The sequence below is a fragment of the Lepidothrix coronata genome, unplaced genomic scaffold, assembly GCF_001604755.1.
Source record: "Lepidothrix coronata isolate B3197 unplaced genomic scaffold, Lepidothrix_coronata-1.0 Scaffold96, whole genome shotgun sequence".
Classification (NCBI taxonomy): domain Eukaryota; kingdom Metazoa; phylum Chordata; class Aves; order Passeriformes; family Pipridae; genus Lepidothrix; species Lepidothrix coronata.
This window is the reverse complement of record NW_016690276.1, coordinates 2547510-2566140: the sequence shown is the minus strand read 5'-3', so window position 1 is coordinate 2566140 and position 18631 is coordinate 2547510. Positions and strand designations below refer to the sequence as shown.

The following is an 18631-nucleotide window of genomic DNA, read 5'->3' as shown; positions in this document are numbered from 1 at the left end:
AAGGGAAGGGAAGGGAAGGGAAGGGAAGGGAAGGGAAGGGAAGGGAAGGGAAGAGAAGGGAAAAGCTGGCTATACACAAGGTGCTCTTAAGATTCATACAGCAAATACACATACAGTGACCTCAGGTGCTATCTGTAAGCAGCCCCGCCCAAGCCTCTCAGACCCAAATACTGCACCACTGAATCCACTAGGAATTTCTTCATGGAGTTCAGCGGGTACAGAGGAGAGACAAAAAGTTCACAACACAGTTAATCTAAGCAAAACAAAGTGCTGTCCTCAGGGACATGCATCTCAGTCTTACAACAAGTGCGGGGGGGGGGGAGAAGAAAAATCTATCAAAACATCTCAGACAAATTCTTAAGCATGCTGTAATGCAATCAGTGTGTTCAAAGTCCCTTGCAGAGAATCACCAGGCTATCTTGATTTGTGTTATGTCCCTCTGTTTTATGTGACTCACCTGAATAAATGTCAAATCACAGTACTGGCAAAAAGGAAAAACAGTCTTGTTTCACTCTCACATTTTAAATCCCAGTTTAGGTGCACAGCATAGTTCCACCATGGCCAGATGGATATATTCTGCAGTCCTCAAACAGTCCAAAACCCCCATTTTGTTAAGATTTTTCTTACTTCCTTCCCCTGCTCGCTTAGATGCCATAGCAGCAGCTTGAGGTCAGCTTCAAAGAGCTTTCCCTGAGCAAAACATCCACTCCACCAAGTTCAGTCTCCAAGTTGTGTAAACTGGCAAAGATACACAGAACTAAATTGACTTATACTTTACACCAGCTAAAGATGTGGTGCAGTAAATTTGGTAATCGGAGGGGGAGCAGCCTGTTTGTGAGAGGCCAAAGCTGTAAGTATCGATTTTTTTTTTCATGGAGGCTAAAGGATTAATGTTGGCACAATGGGGCTCTTCTGGTTTTGCATGTCTGGTGTGTCTGGTTCAAAACAAAATGATCAAGGGGCATACAACCCTTCCTTCAGGTTTACTGCAAATTTCCTAGCCACTTCCCTAATTCCACTCACTCCTACCAACTCTTAAGCTACCTTGCCCTCGAGAGCAGAGGGTATTCAGTGCCTGCCCAGAGATAGCTGTGCCTTTCATGGACAACCCTGGTTCCTTGCAGTACCTTGGAGCTAGTTGCTTCCTGGTTCAAAATGCCCTTCATTTGCAGCAGAAACAGCAGTGCAAATGACCTAGTATTGGCTGAGATTTTATGAACACTGCTCACTAGGTGCACTTTAAACACAGAGGCTGACACAGTCCCATCTACAGATAAAAAGTGAGGGAAGAAAAATTATCTGGGTGCTGAGAAACAAGTGTCTTATTAAGTTAAGGCGGGTGTTGTGGATTTACTTGCTCTCTGTTTTCAGTTAAAAGCACCTTTCACCTATTCTCTTCCTTTCCCCACAACTGAACCCATAAATCTTTCTTCTTTTCTTTTGCAAGAGTTCCTTTGCTCTTCCTCCCTTTTAGCATTTGCTTGTCCCCACATACAAATGAGCTGTTCCCTCCTAAAGGAAACAGATGGGCAAATGGTGCAGCAGCTTCTTGCCAGTGTCATGGAAGAAATTAATAATCGCAAAGTATTGCTGGGAGCTAGAAGAATATTAGTTTCTGAAAGCTTTCACCATTTCGTACACGGAAAACATTGCAAGAGCCAGGACAGAAGACACCTTTAGTTGCAAGACTGGTGTCACTGATGGGAAAAGGTAAGCCAGCAGTGGATACTGATAAGAGAAGCAGCAAGGATGAGGCAGTATTGAAAGCAGTCCCAAGGAGTTAGCACTTACCCCAGTAGAAATGGGGAAGCCAAGAGAGATAACTGAATAGCGTGGTCAGGTTGAGAGGCAATGGTAGATGAGAGACAGAGACACAGCTTCGCTGACCAGAACTAGTATTCAAAACAGTGTAAGTAAATTTTCATGCCATCTTTCACAAAGAAAACACCGGTACTATTTTAAGAGGAATATTCCTACACATTTCTGATTGAAACTTTTCTTAATAAAAAGCCCCCCCTTTAGAAGATCTTCCCTTTGTATTCAGCACAGCACTGGAATCCTTGCTGCCTGTACAGCCATTGACATTTCAGCTGATGCCAAGTGTCCCACCAGCTGAGAGGGGAGGAGAGACGGACATACAGATTGCAATCGGCCATGGTCTCTTGGGGTCAGAAGTGCTTGCTTTCAAGGTGGAGTGCATAACACATAGTTTGACTAGTAATGTTAAGTGTCTGTCATTAAGGGTAACATGCCAAGTCTATAATTAAATCATGATACTGTATAATACAGAAGGTTATACTGCATGAGTAGAGACAGCTGTCAAGTCCTGTGCCTTTTATTAATACATATGGCATGCACAGCATGTGTGTCTCTAACTACTTGCTAGCTCTACCTTCATAAATCATATTTGCCACTGACTCTGATACTGGATAGCTTTAAAAAGCAAACCTCATCTGCTTCTTTGAAAACGTTTTGCAAGTGGAACTGCAGTAGGAAGGTTTTATGTGCGCTGATCTACCTGACTTGAAAAGAATAATGCTTCAATAATTCCAAAAAGCAGCATTGTCTGGTGGAAAGGTAGAACACATCCAAATACCAGCTCTGTTACTGAGGCCCTAAGTGGCCTTTGGGCCAGTAATTTATCTCTCAATCTCTCTGCATAGAGAGAGAAGAGACCTGGCAGAGCTGAAGGGTGATAACTAATTAAAGAGAAAATGCTTGCTTAGTACCCTGGGGATGTAAAGCAAATATTATTTCACATCAAGAAGCTTTGCTTAATTGACATGAAGGAGAAGCTGGAAACACCAAACACCAGAAATGTGGCACACTGATATCTAGCCATAAATGGTACTTGGCAGTCTCATGAAATAGACTCACAGGTAGAGGCACTGCCTGCAAACCTCTCCACTTCATAACTCCTGTTGAAAGAGGGTATAGAGGCAGAGAGGAAGGCTGCTGCTCCGTGCTTACACAGATACAGGGTCCTGGATCCCCTGCAGGGAGCAGGAGGTGGCACCACTGAGAGCACCTCTACAGCCTTTTTAACAGCTTAACCCAGGATGTCCCCCCTGCTCCTCATCAGGATGAGGACATCTAAAACCTAAAAACTAAGCTCATGTTTTAAGGTTGCTGTTCCTCTAAATTTAATGTGAGGTTGTACATGAAGAATCACTACTATAGACACCTTTCCTTGCCTGGCATTGCTGAAGCGAGCAGTCTCTAAGATTCCATACCCTTGACTTTGACAGGACACTTGAATAAAGCCCTGCTCACAGGGGCTCTGCAAACATCCAGATTTTCAAGACTTACCACAGAGCAAGCTTCTCATGAAATTAACAGGATGCTTGTTACTGACTTTCAGTGGTAGCTGAATCAACTGCCCAGAAGCTGAAACCAGGAGAGCCCTGAGCACTTCCTGGCTCTGCGCCACCAGAGCACTCTGTGTGTTTAACTTCTGAGGGTGTGAACAGTCCCTTTCAAGTTGGTGCCCCCACAACATGTCCTGATTAAGCAAGGTTAAGATCCCTGGTCTCCTGGCTCACACTGCTGGCCCCGTGCACCTGAAAACATTGTCTCCTTCATCACTTCTGCTGAGATGAATGCCACAAGTGCTTAAACCTAACTACTAAATGCATTTCACATCACTCAAGGATGGCTGAGTAAAGTTGATAATTTTTGATGCAAAACAGACCTGCATACACACACTGGTTATGCCTTCACTGAGGCAAAAGCTGAACCAAGCCCAGTACAGACCTACCTTTAACAGAGGCTGAGTAGGTGGAAATGATGCAAAGGAATAGCACAGTAAGAAGAATCATGCTGGACTCTGCCGAGCTCCTGACTGCAGCATGAAGTGTGAGAGCCTCCAGGAACTGAGCTGATGAGTGGAGGGGAGCTTGCAGAGAGAGCCACCAGCTCGGCCACACTGTTTATCTAGATGTAGTAAAGGTCAGATTCCAAATTCCACACTCAGGTACTAAGTTCATGAAAGGACTTCCAGTTAATTATTAAGAACTAAGGTAACTGGCGGTTTCTACCCCATTTTATTGATCACCTCAGCTTTCATTTTTGAATACTGAGCCGACCGAGACACACTTCTGAGTAGGGGAGCCCACCTCCAGTCCTGGAAGAACCAGGAGATTCTGCCACCACTCCTCTCCCTGAACGAAACGGCAATCGGGTCTGTTGCTGCCAGGGAACAGATCCTGACCACTGTCTCCACTGACTTGCATCAACTCCATGAGCAACCCCAGAAGCAGATGCTTTTTAAGGGTCTTCCTGGAAGCAGAAGTACATGGGATTTATCAGTGCCATCCCAAAAACTGATGGTACATTGTTACAGAGACTCAGATGTGGTGTCAGTACCTGCTGTATCGTACCATACCAAATAAATTTTCTTTTTTTCAGCAGCCCCAGCCCCCATCTTACATCATTGCAGTGCAGAGATTAGAGACTGAAAGATGAGATAAAATCAGCCATTTTGTCACTTCTCAGTGATGAGTACTCGCTTGGCAGGGTCTGAGAGCAGGGCAAACCAAGCCATGCTTCACACCCCTATTTTCCCCTTTTCATATGCTCACTTCACCACCTCCCCTGATATGCCTCTGGCTAACTAACCCACATTGCTTCCCTGTTTCCTCTGAGGGTAAATCCCATGCCATCTTGCACTAAGCCCCATGGCCACGGGGCTCACTAAAGGATCTCTTTTAGGTGTCACTGGGGCAAGTGTCCCATGGCCCAAACTCCCATGTTTCTTGGCACAGCCTGGGTGTCACATCCTGTGAGGGGGGCACGCCTCTCTCCCAGCATATGAAGCCTCCTCAGCTCTGCGAGAAGGGAGGATCTGCTCCTACTTATAGAGCCATCACCACACCCTTTCACTCCACTTCCACAGGCTACTTTAGCAAGACTTCAATCTACAAACATTCCAAATGGAAAAGTGCCACCCCAGGCTGCATTTAGCTGCTCCCAATGGGCCACTTCTGCCACCAGATCCTCTGTATTAATAAGGGATCATGGTAAAAGAGAAGTTGAACACCATGTATGTCAATCATTGCCCAGCAGTGGGAAACAACTGGCCCATGCCAATGCTTCTCCCTCGTGTTCATCTCTCTGCACCTTGTGGAAGTTCCCCCTGGAAATATTCCTGTGTTTTGTGTGTGTGTGTACACATGAGAAGGAGATTAGGAAACCCTAGGGTCTGCTACTGCTTATTCACCATTTGTGGTTATTTACGCTGCTTCCCCAGCGCAGGTTGTGACACGCTCCTGAATTCAAAGGACTGAGGCAGAGGACTTCAGCTAATCCTTTTGCTGCATTTAGTAAACAATGAGCTTGCCACGCTTTCAGTGCTTTCTTGAAAAAAATAAGGACACAATCTTGCTGCAAAACCAACTCTGGCTAGAGGGAGACTAAAGGTACGGATCCAGATTTGGAAATGCAACATTGACACTTCTCCAAAGGAGGAGTTGATGTTGGTCTGAAATCTGGACAAGAGAAACTGTCCTCTTCTTATGCTCTCGGAACACAGGAAATTTATTTCTTCCTTGAACGAAAGTAAGTTTTAAAAAAGGCTCTCTTAGACACTAGAATATCAGAGACAGATCCCCTGCTGATGTAAATCACCATATCTTTTTGGACACCACTGTAGTGGTGCCAATTACAGAACTAAGGATACAAGCATCATATAGAGAAATAGTGTACATACATTGTCACACGCATAAATGTTTATACACCCATATGCATTTCCACAACACAGACTTGGAATGCTCTTCAAATGTCTTAAAAAAAGACATTTAACTGAGCCTCGCCTCAGTTATGGCTGGAGTTAATCAGCAGTGACTTCCTTTAAGTGAGATTACACCAGTGAAACAAGTGTTGCGCCCACCAAAGTCCACACCACGCAGAGGTTGCAGGATCAGCCCCCAATGTACGTTTCACGCCATGCTGGCATATGTGCTGGGGTCAAAGTGTTTCTTTTGCTGCACATTTTCCAGAGTCCAAACTATATCTTTATACAACCTAATAAAACTAATGAGGTTTCCTCCCAAGTTCTGAGGCCAACAAAATGTTTGTCTTCTCTTCACAAGCGACAGCATCAAGATCTTGGTTTTCAACTCAAACCTTCGGATATGTGCACCAAAGTACCCAAGTTCATCTTCACCCTTCAGCTGGGGCCTGTGTGCCCCAGCTCCCAGTGTTTGGCTGAATAAGACTGCCCCATTTCTGCTATAATGTGGGGTTGGAGATGCCCAGCCATGTCACTGGCCAAAGGTGGGTTATGACTGTCACTTGCACCCTAAGCCCCTCCTCAGGAGTGTGGCAGTCAGACCTGGCCCACAGAGAATAATGTCAGTGTTTACACCTGAGCCTCCTGAGTATCTTTTTTCTTCTCTCCATTCTCAGCTCCTTGACCTGCAGTTTTAAGCTTTGGGATATTCAGTTCTTTCTGTTGCTGGGGGGGACAGTGACTCACCATTAGGATGAGCATCCTGAAAAAGTCATGTTAAGGCTCTATCAAAGTAATGAAATTCAGACAGACAGCTCTTTCTCAATATTTGCAACTGCTCAGGTCTTCATTTGGCTTTGTCACCACTTGGCACTTGGCAGACTTCAGAAAACATTGCACTGCCCTGTGTCAGTGTCTGAGGACATTGGGGTCTGGATTAGCAGTACTGACGCTTTGCAAAGTGCAGTATGAGAAAAACAAAATGCGTAAGCAGTTTCCTCATTCTAAGAAAAAGCACACTTATTATGTGAATTTGTCAGATGTCTTTAGCTTTTTTTAAAAAAAGCAAGCAAGCAAATGAGTTTATATTGGTAACTCATATGCAGCCTTTCAACGACCAGAAGAGAATGAAGGATTATCCATAAGGACAGTGGAGCATTTGGACTTGTGTGATGCTGGCGTGTCAAGATAGATATTAATAGTAACACGAGTGAGGTTTTAAATAGACCCCAGCAAATGCAAATCTAGCTATTTTTAAAGTCATGTACAGAATAAGAATCACAAATTAAATCAAGTATTACAGCAAATATTGAATTCCAACAGCAGTTAAAAGGTCAGTGTCTTACTATAGTGACACTGTACAATTTTGTGACTTCAACACAGCTGTAGTAAACCTGAAACCAGCACTAAAACTGTAAGAGCGTGTATATCTGGAACCAATGAAACCTGAGACAAACATTGATGCAGATGAAAAGGGTATTATGGTAGTGCACACTCGTGTGTTTGCTAACTTTGTGTGCCTCGTTAACCAGGGGCAAACAGATATCTACATACTTGGGCTGCCCAAAATATATTGTTCTCATAGAACACAATCCCAGTCTCCAGAACTGACTCCTCTAATAGGGCAGCATTCTTCCATGGAGTTATGTGGAAGCGAAAGCACGCTGCCCTTCGCTGGGTATTGACACTGGAGTTTAAAAAGCTCACTGTCGGTAGCCTTTAAAAACAGGAAGCCCGGAAGCGAGCACCCTTTTTCAGGGGCCTGGGAGAACGCGGCACTGCCGGGTGGACCCCTGGGGCTCGAAATCCGCCCTGAGGAGTGCCACCGGTTAAAAATACTCGGCTGGCCCCTGCGTGAACTCAGCGGGGCCATCCAAACCATTAGACAAAACCGAGGTTTTCCTGCTCTTCGCTGCGCGGATCCCCGCGGATCCCCCACGGGACCGTGCGGCAGCAGCACCAGCGCCCGCCGCCAGGGGCGCCCCGCCCGCCGCGCTCACGTGACCGCCGCCCGGCGCCCGCCGGGACCCGGAGGCGTGGCGGGCGCGCACGCGCCTGCGCGTGAGAGGGCTGCGGCTCCGCCCCCTCCCCGCGCCCGGGCGTGCGCGGGGCGGCTCGCGGGTACGTTGCGGCCCCTCGGGGGAGCGCGGGGGGAGCAGGAACATGGCGGCCCTGAGGGGCCCGCGCGGCGCGGTGCGGGTACGGCTCACTGCCGCCCGTGGGGGGGGGCACGGCCCTCCCGGGCGCTGTGGCCGGCCCTGTGCAGCTATGAGGGACTTACTGGTCTAGATACAGATACACGTGTGTGCATATGTGTACGTCTGTGCGCCTGTGTACGCGCACACAGGTGTACGCGCAGCGCTCGGCGTCCGCACGCCCTCAGACGGGGAAGTCGGAGTGTGCCAGCGGAAACGCCGCTGGTTCTCTGGTGCTTTGTGTGTCTCCTGGCTCTGCTGTCCCTGCAAGAGCCGGAGGGTTGCTGTTTTCTGCCGGATGTAGGTGCGGCGTTCTGCGGCGAAGTGGTTACCTTTGGAGAGTTATGTGGGTGTCGAGCGCAGGGGAGCTGCTAGGATGGAAAAGTAATGCTTGCCATTGGAAGGAGAGGCTGTAATTGTAATTGGTTTGAACACAGAATGTTTTGCTGAGTAACAGTCTGTCCCCTTGCTGTGTTTGTCCGGTGACAGTGGCAAGCCTCTGTCACTGTGCAGTGTCTTCGGTTTTCAAAAGAAATAAAAATTAATTTTGAAGGAGTACAGCACGTTCACACTTCTTTTTTCCCCAAAAAGAATGGCTTCAGTGCCTTAAAAATTACATTTCTCTAAGATGCTGCCATAGTTACATCGTAAGATACCTTTTTAATTTTTTTCTGTTTGTGTATTTGAGAACAGTTTGTGTACACGTACTGGTATTGCTATTTTTTTTTTATTTTACATTAAATTCAGTTTGATTCCCTACTTTTATGCAGTTGTGTTTTCACAAAATTTTTACTTGGAAACTATTGACTAGTTGCAGATGTGGCAGGCAGAGTTTTAGACTATCTGAATGCAGGTCATAATCTCTGTAGTATTTTCTATGTTACTGTTTGCAGAGGAACTAACATAGCTTTAAACAAACAAAAAAGGCCTCTTATTTATTATTTTTCTTTTTTCAGGTTTACGGTAGGTGTTGAATGATACTTGTTCTAATTGAGCTTCTCGTTAATAACACTCATACAATTGTTTTGTTTCCTAGAGAATTGGTGAGCAGAAAGCTTTCTTTTAGTGAAATATTTAGCTCATGCTGAGAAACAAGTCAGAAAACCCGGCCAAAAGCTAATGTCATCCGAAACGCCAACAGGCAGTCCAGAGGTGCCAATGGAAAATACCCTTTTCCCTGAAGTTCCTGATGTGGAAGGAAAGGTGAAGTCAAATGACAGTCCGGTAGAGAGACAGGAGGCAGGCTTAGAAAAGGAAGAGTGCTCTGAGCCCATGTCCAAAAGACAAAGGAAGAAGTTATTGAAGCAGAAACAGTGGGAGGAACAAAAAGATCTACGGAGGTATGGTTTGCAAAATAGCTTTCCTAGGTTCACGTGTAATATCTAGTGCTAATAATAATAATGATGTGTCATCAGAATTTTCTTGTAAATGGCTTTAGCAAATCAAGGCAGTTGAACCAGTTTTCTCCCACACCAGGTTTAAAGCAGTAGCCGCAGGCTACTCCATCTACACTTGAAGAGGCTGTAAAGGTAAGCATCCCCTCTTCCTATTAGAAGTGTTCCTCAGCTCGGAGATGTCAGGAGGTATTCAAACATGCACGGTTTTGATTTGTCAGAGGGGAGAGATAACCTGTGGCCTTGTTCCCTTCTGCGTGGGCTGCACCCTTTTTCCCAGGTGGTGTCACACTTGGTGAATCTTACTAAGACTAAACAAAAGCAAATACTTTTGACATGTGAAATGCAGTCCTGTAAATTATGTTGATTTACAATCTGTTAGAATAGTTTTGAAAGATGATGATCTGCTGTTCCGTTGCGTTGAGAGAAATCTGAATTTATTTATCTCAATTTATTTATAATGAGAAATGCTCATTATCTGCAAATGAGCTGATGGTGGTTTATCCTTGTCCTGCTGACTGCAAGGTGTTCCTTCCCAAGGCAGCGGCTGTTGCTGTCTCTGAAATGTGATCTCCCAACTGCCCACTCCCATCAGGGGACTGGGAAGGAACAATTGCTTCAGAAGCTTTTTGAAAAACTGTTCAGTGAAAGAGGATGTAAATTGCCTTCCACGTTCTGATTCCGATACTGTGATTTTTTTCAATCTTTTTGTTAATTCTCGTATGAGACTTGACTCAGAGCATGGACTCCTTAAATCCATGAGACTTCCAGTAGTGAGTTCATTGAATTTGTGTCAGATGCCCATCTTTGTAGGTACATACAGAACTTCCCAAAGATGGGGGTGTGTTTCGTGCTGGTCTCAGTCTAATACAAATGCAGGCAACATTTAACAAGTTTAAACTACTGCAGTCACAGGACAACCACCTTGGTCCTAGAAGTCTGCATTTGCGTGCATAACATGCACCTCAGCACATTTGGCAGCACTTTTTGAGGATTGATTTGTTTGTTTATTTAGGCAGAAACGAAAAGAAAAACGCCAGAAGAGAAAACTAGAACGTCAGTCAAAATTGGATTCCAGTAATGAAGGGAATGACAGAAAATGCATGCGCAGGGAAGTTGTTCCTAGCACACTTCGCCTCATTGTGGACTGCAGCTTTGATGACCTGATGGTGTTAAAGGTAAAAGGAACTTACCCATCATTGAGAGGTTCTCCAGTGACAGTTCTGATGCAATGTCAGAGCGCAAAAACTGGAGAGCTGCTTGCAGGGCACAGTTAGCAGGCTTCACATTGTGGTGGCTCCCAGACCTGCTCATGTCAGTTGCTGAATTTTTTAGGCTTTGGGCCATGCTTTATGTAAGTTTTCCAGAGATTCTGTTTGCCTTCATGGGGATGCAGTAAATTGATTTGATTCCAAAAGCAGAAATATAGAAACAGTTTATGCCAGGTGTTCACCATGACATTGGATGCACTTCTACCTCAAAATGGTTTTGCTAAAAGGGGCTGCAAATACCACATGCAGTTGCTTTCTCTTTCAAAGTGGTCATGAGGATCCCAACCCTCTTAGTAAGTGTGTGTGGAAATTAAGATTTTGAGTATTGTGACGACAGTGGACTTCTTCTCACAGTCACACAAGAGGTTATTGGGACAGGAGGACACTCTTCAACCCATCTCTAAAGTTATCTTAGATAAGGATGAAAGAACAGGTGCAATGATCAGCAGGATAGATAAATACGGGAAAGATCAGCGGGATACCCAGCCACAGGTCAAGATGCTTGGTGTGGTGTTTTGAGAAGAAAGCACCTCTAACTATACTAGGAAAGTTAACCTGCAGTCTCCTGTAAGAGTGCAGCCTTTGGTGTCTGAAGCAGACGTCATGACTCCCTGTGCCCGAGCCCTTCTGCTGCCGCCAGGACTTCACTGCCCTGTAAGAGCTTGAATTCCAGCTTTTGCACAGCCTGTCTGGCTGCTTGGGGAGTGTAATGCAGAGCATGTGTAGCACTAATGGAGCCTAGTGCCACTCACCACAGAATTTTGGGGAAGCTCCAGTTGGCTTTTTGGAACTTCGTTCCCTGAGGAGCCTTTCAGCAGTGCCCCAGAAGAGAGCAGAGGACCCCCTTGATAGTTTCAGAGATGCTGACCAGATGTTTCCTGCTGGCTTCATCCTTTGTGAAACACATTTCTTTCCTTAGTCAGGCAGAGCACCATTAGGCCTGATATAAAAACTGGCACTTCTGTAGATGTTAAGGAAGGGTGAAGCGCACTGTAGGTGACAATGGTTGTGGTCTTTATCAATAAGGTAAATCAGAGGCTTTCTCTAGTGTCTGTAAAACTTATGTTGCAATATTTTCACAGGTCTAGTTTATTTGAAATCCTTTGAAGATAAAAAATATCAAAGCATTATAATGATGTTTCTTTCTAAAATAGGAATCGATTACATTTATAAAACGCTGCTTTTGAGACACTGAGAATAAAACTATGTAATGTACCTTACAAAAGCCATAATTGGCTCAAAAATAAGTCTGCTGCATTTTAAATAGTAATAGTTTAACTGTTGTCCAATTTGTCAGTCAAAATGCTGGAGCCAGACGCTAGGTTATTTGCATTGTTCTGGGGTTCTTCAGGTTAATTATGCATAATTAATTTTCTTAAATATAAACTGTATGTTCTCAAGATTTTCCCATGGGTTAAAGACTGAGTATTGTCACAGCAATAGATCTGTTTGATTCCTCAGATTAATTTTGTCTGTTATAACATATAATTAAATACCTGTAATGTTTGTTTTGGGCTTTTTTCCTAGAATAATGCAAATCCCATATACAGAGGTGTCTAAGTACACTTGTATGGGAAGATGTGTGTGTTTTCTTGCCAACATAATCCCTGCACAGTGGCTGTTTTTTCTCTCAGGATCTGATGTCCGCACTCTCTCAGTAGTCACTTTTGCCAGTTAAAAGCTTCCTTTTTCTCTCTTTAGCTTCTGACTGGCTCATGGTAAAGCATTTTGTGATGGTCTGTATGAAGGACTAAGTAAAAACAAATTATGTTGTGTACAGGATGTTAAGAAGCTTCACAAGCAGATTCAGAGATGTTATGCAGAAAACCGCAAGGCATTTCATCCTGTGCAGGTATGTTTAAACAAACTGACTGCTGCCATTTATCAAACATATGAGAAGGGGTGAGAACTGTAGTAGAAAAAAATTATTTGAGCTGCCTCTTTTTAATAAGAAAATTACTTCTATTTTAACAGATTAAATTCCAACCCATGTAAATAAAAATCCCTATATATATGAATAAGTATGTGTGTGCAGGTGAAGATACTGGCGTGTGCCTCTAAGGTCTTGTTGATACTCAGTTTTATCTGTGTCAGATTAAAAAAAAAAAGTGAGTTCAAATGCATACTTGTCTTTTAAATGTATCACTAACTGTATGAATATGGTCCTAGTATCAATTCCATCTAAAAAATATTAAAAGATTTAGCTAATAGTTAAGGGAAGAAAAAGTCTTATATAGTTAAGGGTAGACAGAGAGGACATAGATTGTGGCACATTAACATTTCTGTATTTTGTACCTCTTTTTTGTTCTGTTTGAAGTTTTACTTGACCAGCCATGGTGGACAGCTGAAGAGCAACATGAATGAAAATGACAAAGGATGGGTGAACTGGAAGGTGAATAATTGAGTATTTCTGTAAAAAAGGAAAACAAAATCTTGATTGTAGTTGCTAACTAGATTGTTAGTTGTGAAGAGCATTTGCTTTTTCCATGTGGGTTTTTCTAACACATAAGAGCAATGGCATGTTGGAAATAGTGTAGCTCTTTCTGCTTTTTAATTGATTTAATTTGCATAAGCCAAAGACTGCTTATCTTGACTCTATATTTGATTTTTGCTTGGAAAACTACACACACATCTGTTTTCACCTGCTTTTATTGAACAAATTTCATTCCCTGATAGACAAAGCAAGGCTGCTTGATTTAGGCAGTTCTGACAGTCATCTGTCTTGACAGTGCTCTTTTTTTCTTGACCAAAATAATACTTTGAATATCATGATGCTTTCATCACATTGCCTCTCAGTATTGAAGTGTTCTTTAGAGAGGAAGCTTGTCTAATGGTCAAACTCACGTTGGTTTTCCTTGTAATTCCCTGTTAAACCACTGTTTCAACAACATCAAAGGAAGAGCACTTTGCGCAAATAAAACCAGACCTATTTTCAGCATTTCTTGTGCAATAGCTGCTTTGCAGCAGCAGAGCATAAACCTCTCTTAGCGAACAGTTAATGTGAACTAAGGATTTACTTCTGATTTCACTTTTTTTGGGAAGGTGAACTGGAAAATTACTTGGATCCTTAGGAGAAATATGCTCACATTTGAAGGGAATCACAAGAACTTTAAGGATTTGTAAGGTTCTTTGGAGGTTTCAGAAAATTTCCTGTTGATTTTTACAAGTCAGTGCCATAGGGACTGGATTGTTTTTGCAGAAATCAATGTGCAGTGTGATACACCCTTAAACATGAATGAGGGATGTGGAATAGCCACAATTCTATTGGATTTATTTTTGCTGGTCCCATTTAGGTCTGTAAAGCTTGGCCAGCAATTTCTCTGTTGAATGTAACTTCTTTTAACTACCTTTTTTTGAGGACATCCAAATTAGAACAGAGCACTACAGTGAGCTAATAAAGAAAGAAGACCTAGTATATCTTACCTCAGATTCCCCAGATGTTCTCAAAGACCTTGATGAGAAGAAAGCCTATGTGATTGGAGGACTGGTGGATCACAATCACCACAAGGTAAACCGTGGATCTGTTTCTTTATAGCTTTTTTCTGTTTTAGCACCTTATTTGACATAAACACTGTTGTTTCTAAACTAACAAAATAAATAATAAGAAAACTTCTTCTAAAATTTTTTTAAGTCTTTTTTTGAAGAAATGTGAAAAAAAGCTTTTGTGGTAGCAGTGGCTTGTGTTCCAGAATGCAGGCATGCTGGGCTTTTTTGGACTTTATCTTTTCATTTTAAATATAGGAATGGAATTAATAACACTGCTCAGCTTACTGAGAGCCAGAGTTTCAGACAGAAGGGTTTGATTTCCATTAATGCACTTGCAAGTGTACGTGCATGCTTGGATGCCCACATGCCCAAATATAGATGAACAGCAGCACTTGCATCTTGGGTGTCCTTTTTTAATAAGTTTGCTTCTCAGGAGAACTTGGCTGAGTAATACACATGCCTCAGAGATCTGGTTCCATACCTGTACGTGGGATCATGCTGTGGGGACCTGGAATATCATAGAGAATGCAGCTGGGAAATTGAAGCGCTGTTACTACTTTAATATTTTGGTGGGATGCTAAAAAAAGGGATGTCTTTTCGACAACAGTTTGTCCAGTGAAAGGCGAGGAGGGAGCTGAAGCAGATCCTTTACATAGACTTTGTGATATAGAGTGTTTTCACAATTCTAAAGACTTGTTTTGCCCACCTTGGGCACAGGAGTTTTCAGGTATAAGAAAGTAAGCAAAATTTCTTTATCCTTTACTCTTCCTCTGCAAAAATACACAGTGACTGCAATGTGAGTAACGTTGTACTTAAGCATAAGCTCGCCTTTAAAACAGTCCGTGGCTGACTTGTTCTAGAGCTGCAGCTGCATGAAGTTTTATTTACAGTCCTTTAGACCATTGGTCACAGTGTGACATATGCAGAAAGTAGTGAGTTTTCCAAAAGGTAGCCCTTTTGAGGCAGATACTGTCTAACCAGGGTAAGTTTCTTTTTGCAACTGTCTTCTAAAGCAAGATCATGGCAGCACCAGCAAAACTCTTGCCAGAAAATTATACTTGTAATAAATCTGCATGGGCTGATCCAAAATGATGATTCTGAATGCACTCATTTAGGTGTCTTTCCCACAGGGAATAACTTACAAAAAAGCTGTAGAGCAAGGCATTGGTCATGCGCAGCTCCCACTCAGAAACTTTGTCAAGATGAACAGTCGGAAAGTGTTAGCCGTCAATCATGGTAAGTTTTAAATCATAAAATAATGACATTGTTGTAGAATATACCTGTGATATTTACAGTTTGAACCCTCAAATTGTGCACTGCAGTGCAGGTACCTCAACCTTGTTTTGTTATGTTGATACTGCCTTTGGGATACAATAATTGCCCTGACCCCAATTTAACTATATTATAGAAATAGTTAAATGTAAATGATGGTGTCTTAGCGACTCAGGAGTGCACCTCCTATCCTGTTGGCTTTTCTCATGAATACTTGTGGCATTCTTATCATCCTGGTCTTGTTTCCAGGCTTAATGTATAAGTGTTGGAAATTATTCCATGTATTTCATGTCAGGGGAGAATACATGTTTGTAATGTTTTCACCTCCTTAGACAGCTTTGTTCAGCAGCAACTCCCTCGGTACCTGTAGACTCACTACAGTTGGTATCAGCAGTACTCAGTCTGCTGAGCTTTCAAAACTTATTTTTAGCTGATTTGCTGGTTCTGATTGAAGCATTCAGTTGCTTAACCAAGTCTTGAATCCCACTCCTTTTAAACTTCCAGTTTTATTACTAGATCATTTTTCAGTGTCAATAAACAAAAATAGATGTAAAATGGAGCCTACTAAGATCTTTATGGAAATTTTTGACATGGTGTCAAAGGCTTTTTTGTGCCCCACTGCACATTATTTTATTTTATCTCACCTTGCTTTTTTCTAAGTTTGTGGGTTTTTTTATGTAACACATTGTTCAATGACACTTTTGTTTTCTTAAAGCACCGTTGATTGGTGAGGTGTATTTTTCCATGATAATAAAGAGTACTTAAATATGGAAGAGACTATAGTATGTCACTGGACTTAAAAATTATCAAACACCATATATTTGTAAGATTTTACATGTTTCTAAAACTTGATCTTAAACTGTTGCTTTATATAGAAAGAAAAAAGCTAATTACAGGAGTTTTTAGGAAGACTTTGGGCTGTCTGTGTGTTAGGGAGGGGTCAAAATCTTTGTGAAAGTGTATCCACAGCAGTATTCCTGTCAAATATGGGGAAGCATTGGTGCCTGTATACAAGGCACTGGTGAGACCTGAAGTATTAGGAGGGGAGCATTTCTCTGTCTCTGAGAGAAATGGCTTGAAAATCGGAGCTACTGCAGAAAAGCAGTGCTGTGGGTACTGTCACACAACTGGAGACTCAGTTCGCACTTGGCTTTAGGCTGCAGCAGTAGCAGAATTGCCTTGTCTGTCCCTGGCCGCACTTCATCAGCTCCACTGGGAAGATGCCACAACAGGATGCACCTGAGCCTCTGGATGGGATGGATTTGGGGGTGTGTTCCTATCAGCAGTTCATTTATCTCCCTGTAAGAGAGCTGATGGGTTTTCTTATATTGCAGTGTTTGAGATCATCCTTGCCTACCTGGAGAAGAGAGACTGGAAGGAGGCCTTTTTCAGTGTCCTGCCACAGAGGAAAGGGGCTGTTCCTCTGGGAGAAGCCAATGATTCATCCAAACATGCTCTGTCTGGAAAAGAAGATGAAGACAATGACTCGGACAGTGACTAGGCTTTAGAAGGAGCTGATGGGAAAGATGCGACACACAGTTCATGGGATAAATCTGGGACGTGAAGGAGTTACACTCCAAAGACCATCTGCTGTCTTTGTAATACTGAATTGTCTCAGTGCTCGGTAGTTCCACAGTTTGCCTAAAGCTGTTTGTGTACATGAAGGGTAAAGTTAAGTGCAGTTTTTTACCCTGAAACTTCAATATTATTAGCTCTAAGAAAAAAAAAGAAATTAATGGCAAATGTAGCATTTATTTTTGCCAAGGGAGCTGTTTAATTTAATTTTTTAATATTACTTTTTTATATATACAAATTTGGGTGTAATAGCCAAGAGCATTAGTAGTTACTATTTTAATGTATGCATTCTTCTCCATTTCTACTCTAAATTTTCTTAAAAGCAATTAATGACAAGCGTTCCTGTGACTCCAAAACCTGCACCACTAGTGCCTGTTGCAAAGTGTGCACGAACACTCAAAACAAACAAACAAACATTCTAATTTTCCTGAACTTCTCAACACACAGTTGCAATCAACTGAACTGCCCAGTTTGTATATTGTGGTTAGTTAGGTGGGGTCAATAGATGAAATATGAGTGTGGGGTTAAGGCAGTGCTTACACTTGAGCTTGAGTGGGATGGGTGTCAGCACAGGTGCAAATCATGTGCCTTGGTTGGCACATTGTGCATGTTGAATTGAGGTGACACAATGACTTCTAATTATTTCTTCATCTCCTTAGCCAGATTTATCACACAGCCTCAGAACAATCCCAGGATACAGGAACTCTTCCTTACAAGTCACTTACTCAGATTCAGTATTCCTGTTTAGTCACATGATCCTGTTTGTAATGTATTGTCTGTCAAATATTTTCCTTTAAAAAAAGAAGTCATAATCTTCGTCTTGGCTGGATGTTCTGATTCAGCTTATTTCTAACTTAACTGAAGTGCTTCTGCAAAGTAGTGAAGTGGACCCCTTGGAAGTGAGGCTTCACTTCAGCCCCATGAGCCTGCCCCATCCCTTTTTTCTCCAGGGACTAGCCAGGTAGCTGCAGTGCCTGAATAAGTACAGCTTTCACACCGGTTGGCTGAAGAGCGTGAGGACATGGCATCCTAACTGGTCTGGTATGTTGCTCACTGGTGCCTCAGCCCATAGTTGGTGTTGATGCTGTTTACCTGTTCTCTGTCTGTGCTAACCTAATCAGGTCATATGAGGCTGAAGTTCATGCCTTTTTTCACAAACTGGATGCTGTCCGTGGGATGTGTTCCCTGGTGAGATGGAGCAGTAAATGAGTAGAGTGGGATTTCGATGGGCACGGCCCTCTGACTACCACTGCCATCCTCAACCTTTCATATCCTACAGTTTTTCAGCTCTCTAGAAAAGGCTGTTCTTGGCAGACCTGGACTCACACTGAAGAAGTTTCTAACCCTTTCCTAAATGCTGTAGGTGCTCAACTGTTCACTGGTGGAATCAGCATCATTAGACACGACCATACCACAGTGGTGATTTGCTTTCAGTCAGCAGGCTGCAGCTGTGCAGAAGTTTTCTGTGGAGAAGCGATGGCTCAAGAAGCCCTAAAGCCTCATTCTTGCAATAAGTTCAGTATAAAGTTACTGATGAGAACAGGTGAATAGGTTGTAGCACAAGAAAATCAGCCCAGCATCAGATCAAGTTTATTCCTCATTTGCAATCTCCAGACCTGGCTGTATTGTTATCAACATTTTCAAGATGAACACACTTGCATATTTTAGGCATGGCCAACTAATGCGTACACAGTAAACAGAGACAAATCA

General features: G+C 42.9%; 2 protein-coding genes across 6 annotated transcripts in view; one reads left to right on the top strand and one right to left on the bottom strand.

The window, feature by feature from the left end:
- Window positions 1-3951, bottom strand: part of MTTP (microsomal triglyceride transfer protein) — a 28708-nt gene extending 24757 nt beyond the window's left edge. The window contains exon 1 of the mRNA XM_017822246.1: window positions 3758-3951. Within this exon, the coding sequence (XP_017677735.1) occupies window positions 3758-3818 (61 nt within the window). The 5' untranslated portion in view covers window positions 3819-3951. The remainder of the gene's footprint in view (window positions 1-3757) is intronic.
- A 3806-nt stretch (window positions 3952-7757) lies between these two features.
- TRMT10A (tRNA methyltransferase 10A) lies at window positions 7758-17337 on the top strand. Of its 5 annotated transcripts, none has more exons than XM_017822259.1 (8): window positions 7758-7849; window positions 8960-9263; window positions 10333-10495; window positions 12369-12440; window positions 12906-12980; window positions 13947-14096; window positions 15205-15310; window positions 16681-17337. In XM_017822259.1, the coding sequence occupies exons 2-8, from the start codon at window positions 9043-9045 to the stop codon at window positions 16845-16847; spliced, it is 954 nt and encodes a 317-aa protein (XP_017677748.1). In that variant the 5' UTR covers window positions 7758-7849; window positions 8960-9042; the 3' UTR covers window positions 16848-17337. The 5 variants fall into 5 exon arrangements, with proteins under 5 accessions (XP_017677748.1, XP_017677747.1, XP_017677750.1 ...); XM_017822258.1 differs by lacking the exon at window positions 7758-7849 and adding an exon at window positions 7854-7927; XM_017822261.1 differs by lacking the exon at window positions 7758-7849 and adding an exon at window positions 8000-8223.
- Window positions 17338-18631: the final 1294 nt, after the last annotated feature.

Bases quoted from the DNA above. Each gene is read 5' to 3' on its own strand.
- TRMT10A (XM_017822259.1), top strand. From the start codon at position 9,043: ATGTCATCCGAAACGCCAACAGGCAGTCCAGAGGTGCCAATGGAAAAT. The intron at 9,264-10,332 runs GTATGGTTTGCA...TTGTTTATTTAG, and splicing joins GAACAAAAAGATCTACGGAG to GCAGAAACGAAAAGAAAAAC. The intron at 15,311-16,680 runs GTAAGTTTTAAA...CTTATATTGCAG, and splicing joins AGTGTTAGCCGTCAATCATG to TGTTTGAGATCATCCTTGCC.